Source organism: Cyanistes caeruleus, chromosome 2 (assembly GCF_971803275.1).
Source record: "Cyanistes caeruleus chromosome 2, bCyaCae1.hap1.1, whole genome shotgun sequence".
NCBI classification, from domain to species: domain Eukaryota; kingdom Metazoa; phylum Chordata; class Aves; order Passeriformes; family Paridae; genus Cyanistes; species Cyanistes caeruleus.
Genome location: NC_141702.1, coordinates 5155640 through 5163144, shown reverse-complemented (window position 1 = coordinate 5163144; position 7505 = coordinate 5155640). Strand labels below are relative to the sequence as shown.

General features: G+C 49.5%; 1 protein-coding gene across 2 annotated transcripts; it reads left to right on the top strand.

Moving 5' to 3' along the window:
- The first annotated feature begins 1139 nt into the window (after nt 1–1139).
- On the top strand, nt 1140–7211 carry LOC111927405 (opsin-5-like). 2 transcript variants are annotated; one of them, XM_023924246.2, is made up of 4 exons: nt 1140–1475; nt 4565–4858; nt 5451–5782; nt 6584–7211. In XM_023924246.2, exons 1-4 carry the CDS (start codon nt 1403–1405, stop codon nt 6929–6931), a joined length of 1047 nt encoding a protein of 348 aa, XP_023780014.2. In that variant the 5' UTR covers nt 1140–1402; the 3' UTR covers nt 6932–7211. The 2 variants fall into 2 exon arrangements, with proteins under 2 accessions (XP_023780014.2, XP_086731724.1); XM_086875598.1 differs by lacking the exon at nt 1140–1475 and adding an exon at nt 3471–3675.
- The last annotated feature ends 294 nt before the right edge of the window (nt 7212–7505 follow it).

Sequence of the window (7505 nt, the reverse complement as noted above, 5' to 3'; positions counted from 1 at the left end):
TCCCCCAGAATGCTATCAAACAGTAACCTCTCTTTCTCCCACAGGCTACACTGAATTGACCAAGCTGTTTGAAACTCTCAGCAGTGGGCATGTTTTTGAGACATCACCTCTTCCCTGTTTTATTCCGTCCTGGTAAAAGAACTTCCTAACACTATATATATACTACCTTCCTATGCTGAGTCTTGCCTATACACCCCTGGCTGGAGAGCATCTCAACAACCACCCACATTCATTCAGCTGGATCTCCTCAGCTGAGGGAGGTTCAGTGAAGGACACCTGCACTGAGCAGCTCATGAGCAGCTGCTGGATGTCAGTAGTTGGGTGGTGTCTTTATCTCAGAACTGTGTGAAACTTTGAACAAAAAGGAACAACTATTGTGGAATCTCCATGCTTGGAGATATACAAAAGCCTCCTGAAACTAAAGGCTTTTAAAGTCTCCCAGATTTCTAAATTTAGGCTGTTACTGCTCTGCTAGATGCACCTAAATTCCACCTAAATCACACTTGAGATGCCTCCATGCTCTTGTGAATTTTAGAATTCCTTATCACAGAATCACAGAATGGTTTGGGCTGGAAGGGACCATAAAGACCATCTAGTTCCAGCCCCCTGCCATGGGCAGGGATGCCACCCACTAAACCAGGTTGTTCATTATGGTGATTTTAGGCTCCTATATTTTAAGGAGAAGGAAATCACAGGGGCAAGGTGTTCCTGTGGCTGCTTGCCACGTCAGAGCTCTGGAGAGTCACAAAATGACCTCAGAGGTTGGTTCTCTCACTACACTGGACTGGAGCATCCTCTAGATGCATCCACTGGCATCCACTGGAGCAGCTCAGACTGTCCTGTCTTCAGTGGTGTGACTTTGACCCTGCTGAGCCCTTGCAGCAGACACCTTTCCTCTAACACTTCAACTCAGAGAGCCCTGCCCCAGCCTTGTGGCTCCCAAACTCAGCCATAAAGCTGGAAAACAGAACTCCCAACCTTCCTTCCTTTCCTGCCCACTCAGCCTGGCTTTATTTCCCAGGGCTGCTGATGGTTGAAGAACAATTGGTTTTGCTCATCTGAGGGGATTTGTGTTGTGAATTTTCCCGACAAGCCAAGGAGCAGAAGGGTGGGAGAGGAGGGGTGGGAGGAGAGATGCTCTGCCAGCCAGGCAGGCGGGATTGCTCTGGCAGCAGCTCTGCCTGGCTTTCACTCTGCCTCCCAGGGGGAAAGCCTTCCTCTCACTCCAGGCTTCTCCCCTGCCACACCAGAGGCAGGACAAGGAGGCAGCAGAAGGGTCCCTGCACTGCCAGCACCCAACACCAGCTCTCACCTGCAGCAGGCAAACCATGAGGACGAGCTCCTTGCACCTGCAGCGTCTTCACCTTTGATTAAAAACCTTCACTCACCTCCACAAGGCACCATGGAGGAGCAGTACATTTCCAAACTCCACCCAGTAGTGGATTATGGAGCTGGGGTCTTTCTTCTAATCATAGGTGAGTGCACAGCCTGTTTGCTTGGAGCCAGGGAACAGGTCAGGCAGAAGAACCTGGAGGGAAATGTCAGCAAGTGTTTCCCCACAGGTTCCTCTGCTTAGTGCCTTGGAGCTGGTTTGCAGCCAGGATTAATCTCCATGCTTGGATTTGAAATCTTGTTTTGATGCTGATGAATGGCCAGCACAAATTTACCTCTGTGGCATCACAAATATTCAAAATAAGTTGTCTGTCACTTTCCATGGCATCTCAGCCCTGAGAACTGAACCAGGGCAGCTCAATCCATGGGACTGGTCAGGGAAAGCAGCTGTGGGCTGACCCTTGGTGGGGGAAGTGTCACTCTGCCGTGTCTTTGTAGGATGAACTGCTACAGAACATCAGAGTGTTTCCAAATAGCAGTTCTGGGTTTTGCAGCAGCCTGTTTGCCCTGCTGCAGGCAGATTGAAAATTGAATACAAGTGGGGATGGCTACCAGCCCATGGCTTCAGTTAGGTGTTTTATTTCTTGCCTGCTTCTTGGATTTGTTTTTGTGGATTTGGAGAGGAGTGTAACTTGTTTAGGCATGCTTTCCACCTGAATTTTTCCTAAGATTCCTTCCTTCAGCTCCCTTGAAAATTCTGGTTTACATAAGAAAGTCAAGCCTAATTTTCATTTGCTTTAATACTGAGGCTCTGGGTAGAAGTGCTGGACTTTAGCACTTCTTATTTCCTCTTGTTCCGCACAGCAGAGCACAACTCAGGGTGAGAAAATCCCAATTTGGAAAACAATGAAGGGCTTTTCCCAGTCAGGATGCTGGTTCCCTTCTCTCAGAAATGTAAATACATAGATGCAGTTAAAGCAATGGGAAGGGACAGCAAAAAAGGGCAGGAAGCTGGAGCTCCTCCTGTTCTTGTTCCACCATGCTGCAGTCTCACATCTCTTCTAAAGGACTTTGAGGCACTGAAAACTCCAGGCACAGCTTCCAGCACTGGATCCAGAGCCCTGAGTGGCAGGCAGGTTCACTGCATCCTGTGGGGACTCAGAAATAAAGCAGTGAGCTGAATGGGAAACAGGTGGTGTATTTATCCATAGCTTTGCCACCTCACTGGGGCTGCACGTTTGTGCCCTGAAATGATGTTTTTGTTTAGGAACAAGGCCAGGGCATGGGCAGCAGCAGTCACCACCAGCTGTTTGTTACAATCCCACAGTTATAGTTCTGTCCTGTGCCAGCCAGCAGCCCACAGGCTGTGGGATGGAGGGGAAGAGCTTCTGCCAAGGTAAAAGAGAGGCTGGGTCCAGATCTCACCTCTGATGAGGTCTGAGGCTGCTTCCTGCATTTGAGTAAGGGTTGGGCTTTTACAGAAGAAAGTGAACTGGGTTCATTTTTCCTCCTGAAACCTGAGGATGTTCCATTTTGGGACTGTCACTGTGAGAAACAGAATGAGGGGCTGGAGTGACTCCTGAGAGGGGAATGGATCTGGGGAAGGGGCTGGAGCACCAGGAGCAGCTGAGGGAGCTGGGGAAGGGGCTCAGCCTGGAGAAAAGGAGGCTCAGGGGGGACCTTCTGTCTCTGCACAACTCCTGACAGGGCAGCCAGGGGGTCCAGGCTCTGCTCCCAGATAACAAGTAATAGGATTAGAAGAAATGGCCTCAAGTTGCACGATTCTGTGTCCCTGTGGAGAGTGCTCTGCCCACTGAGCTGCAGCTTTCTCTGTCAGCAAGTGGCCAAGCCCCCGTGGGCATCATCCTGTGTGTGCAGCCACTGAGATCCTGAGAGCCCAGGGAACCCTTCAAGGGCAGCCAGAGGTGAATGTCTGTGGTCAGGAAGTGAATGAAGAGGGACATGGGATCCCAGATTTGTGTCCCCATTCCAGTTAAGCCTTCCTCTTGACACCTCTGAGGTTTTTTGTACCAACACCAATACATTTATTCCATTTTATTGCATGTGCCTCTATTAAGTCCTCTGTGGGCACTTTAAGTGGCACCTGTGAGCAAACACAGCCTTTCCTGCATTCACAGCCACAAGGAAACATGACAGAATCTTTTTCTGTCTCCCTCTTTCACGTCTGACTTTAGAGGACACCTTTTCAGGAAAACCTGTCATCAAGATGTTGCTACAGCACCATGTTCACTTGAAAGAAGAGAGAAAATGAGTTGTTTGGTGCATGTACTTCTGACACTGCTGTCACCAGCGCTTTGAAGCCCTGTGGCACACCTGAATAACGTATGTCTGACAGCTCCTTTTGCAAAGCAAGCTCTGGGTGTGTTGCATGCCCCTGGCTAAACAACTCCACTCCTCTCAGAGACCACCAGAACAGTCATGCTGATTCTCAGGGATCAGGGAGACTCTGAGGTTCTCTGACTCGGGGAGTCAGAGCAAGGACTCTGAGCTGCCCAGCCAGCACATGCCCACCACTGAGGCAGCTCACAGCCCAGTGCTGGGGCTCCAGCTGATGATAAGGGAAGTCAGGGGGAAGGCTTTGGGAAGTGCTGGGGACAGGTGGGCAGAATGGCTGGAGTACTTCAGCAGGAAGGAGAAATTAGGATATTCTTTCTCAGTGCAAGAAAAACGTGGACCTGCTAGAGTGGGTTCAGAGGAGGCCACAAAGATGCTCTGTGGGCTGGAGTGCCTTCACTCTGGAGACAGGCTGGGAGAGCTGGGGGTTCTCTCTGAAAAGGCTACAGAGACACCTCATTGTGGCCTTACACTACTTAAAGAGGGCTCATAAAAAAGACAGAAAGTGACTTTTCACACTGGCAGACAGTGACAGGATATTCCAAACCCTGCCATGGGCAGGGACATCTTCTACTCTCCCAGGTTGCTCCAAGCCCCATCCAACCTGGCCTTGGACACTTCCAGGGATGGGGCAGCCACAGCTTCTCTGGGCACCCTGTGCCAGAGCCTCACCACCCTCACAGGGAAGTACACCTAATATCAAATCTAATTCTCTCTTTCAGTTTAAAGCCATTCCCCCTTATCACTACACAATCTTGAAAGAAGTCCCTCCTCAGCTCTATTGTAGCCCCTCTCAGGCACTTCACACACTCCCAGTGGATTTCACAGCTGTGTTAACTGTGTGCTATTCTTGTCTGTGCTGACCCTTCCCCTTCAGCCATCCTGACAATCCTTGGGAATTCAGCCGTCCTTGCCACGGCTGTGAAACGCTTCTCCCTGCTGAAGTCTCCAGAGCTGCTGACAGTGAACCTGGCAGTGGCAGACCTTGGGATGGCCCTCAGCATGTACCCACTGGCCATCGCATCCGCCTGGAACCACGCCTGGCTGGGGGGAGATGCCTCCTGTGTTTACTATGCCCTGATGGGTTTCCTCTTTGGGGTCTGCAGCATGATGACCCTGTGTGCCATGGCCGTGATTCGATTCCTCGTCACCAATTCATCCAAATCCAACAGTGAGTAAATTGCCCGTCTGGTCACCTGGTGGTGCTGTGTTTGGGCTGGGCTGCTCTGGGAGGTGCTTTGTGGAATGTGGAGTGGAATATCATGTCAGTAACAGCATAATAAGCCTCAACTTTTCAAAGTGCAATATCAAATCCTGGTGTTCCCAGAAGGATCTGATTAAATTCTGTATGAAGCAGTGGGGTTTTTCACTTCTCAGTTTTACCAAGTGAAACTACCTGAGAATGGAGAGCACAAACATTTTCCCAGACCAGACTGCCTTCCTTTCCTATTTGTATCCAAGCAGATACACTGGAATTTAAAAGAAAGGAATATTCTGGCATTCCTGGGCTGGGACCACAGCATGTTCAAGGTGAAATTGATCTTGCAATCCTCCCTGATTAACTAAGCTCTAGATGAGCACTGGGGGTTGTGTTCAGGTCTCATCCAGTCCTCTGACACTCTGTTTCTCTAGAAGCCCAAAGGTTAGGGGCCTGCAGAGCAGCCCAGGTGAATCTGTAGCCACCATCCTTCTGTCTAAGGAGAAGTTATGGCAAACCCCATGTGGCTGGGATGGGATCCATACACTCTTCCTCTTTCTTGCAGGTAACAAAATCACCAGGAACACTGTCTGCATCCTGATTGCTTTTATCTGGCTCTACTCCTTGCTCTGGGCCATCCTGCCCTTGGTGGGCTGGGGCTACTACGGCCCTGAGCCCTTTGGTATCTCTTGTACAATAGCCTGGAGCAAGTTCCACAACTCCTCCAATGGTTTCTCCTTCATCCTGAGCATGTTCCTCCTGTGCACCGTCCTGCCTGCGCTGACCATCGTGGCCTGTTACTTGGGGATTGCCTGGAAGGTTCATAAAGCATACCAAGAGATCCAGAATATTGACAGGATCCCTAATGCAGCCAAACTGGAGAAGAAGCTCACCCTGGTGAGTTATCCCTGTGATGGGAAGAGTGTGCAGTAATCAGGAGCTGGCAGAGAGCTGGCTCTGCTCATGCATAGCTCACAGAATCATGGAATTACAGAAACCTACACAGAAATTCTGTATGGAAATAGGATTTTAATACTTTAAGTATTAATATATTTTTTTACCCAAATTTGCACTTTAGTTGTGCATTTCTTGTGGAAAAGCAGAATTGATCCAAGCTTTCTAGAGGCAAATCATAGAATCACTGAATCATTAAGGTTGGAAAAGGTCTCCAAGATCATCAGGTCCAACCATTAATTCAGCACTGACCGGTCAAACACTTAACCATGCCCCTAAGCACCACAGCAACACATGTTTGTTAATATAGCTAATGACAGTGACTCCATCACTGCCCTGGGCAGTCTGTCCCAATGACTGACAACCCCACCTGTGATAATATCCAATCTAAATCCCCATGTGAAACCTGAAGGCATTTCCTCCTGTCCTTTCATTTTTTACCTGGGAGCAGAGCTCCCTTTACCCTCCAGGGAGTTGTAGAGAATGATAAGCTCCTCCTTTTCTCCAGGCTGAGACCCCCAGCTCCCTCAGCTGCTCCTCATCAGAGCTGTGCTCCAGACCCTTTCCCAGCTCAGTTCCCTTCTCTGGACAGGCTCCAGCCCCTCAATGTCTCTCTTGTCACGAGGGCCCAGCAAGCACAGGTTTGGGTGTTGCAGTTCAGGTGTGGTCCCACACACACACACCGCGTGTGCCAGGCTGTCCAGCCCTGTCTGTGCTGCTGCAAGCAGCTCTGTTCCCTTGCAGATGGCCGTGCTCATCTCGGTGGCGTTCCTGAGCTCCTGGACTCCCTATGCAGCCGCCAGCTTCTGGTCCATCTTCAACTCCAGCGACTCCCTGCAGCCCGTGGTGACGCTGCTGCCCTGCCTGTTTGCCAAGTCCTCCACGGCCTACAACCCTTTCATTTACTACGTCTTCAGCAAGACTTTCCGCTGCGAGGTTAAGAAGCTGCGGTGCTGCTGTGGCTGGAAGGTTCACTACTTCAGCTCCGACAACTCGGCGGAGAACGCCGTGTCCACCGTGTGGAGCGGGAGGGACAACGTCCGTCTGTCTGCGGCGGCCAAGGTGGAGAACCTGGGAGCTGCAGCTCCCTGAAATGCAGCCATGGGGTCACAGCACAGCTCAAACCCGGCCTCGCTGCCAGCTCCAAAGGAGCGGGGATGCAGCAAGCGAGGCTGTCACTGCATATCTTATGTCAGTACAGAGGTTTAAGTATATATTTTTAAGCAACTCTCAAATATTGTCTTTAAGCCTCACAGGAATAATTAAAAAAAAACCAACTATTTTTTTTCCCAAGGAATTCCAGTTTAGGGGAAATAGATTTATGTATGAAACATAAAATCATGTAAATTAAACTTATTTTCAGGTAAACAGACATTTATTATTTTTGTTGATTTTTTCCCTATACTTTTGATTTTTTTAATGCCATCTATCTGCCAGCTTTTGGCTCTACCAGTAAAACAGCCATCAGAGAAAAGGTTGCACACAGTTACAAAATAAACACAGCTGAGCATGTAGTTTTCCAGCAATACAGACTGAAAACCATATGAGGAGCAAGAAATTCCAGGAAATAGTGAAAATGCCAGGAAAAGGTGAAAATGTGGCTGCTCCCAAAATGATATGGAGATCTCTGGATCCTTGCTCTTTCAGAGCTGCAGCTCCAGCTCCT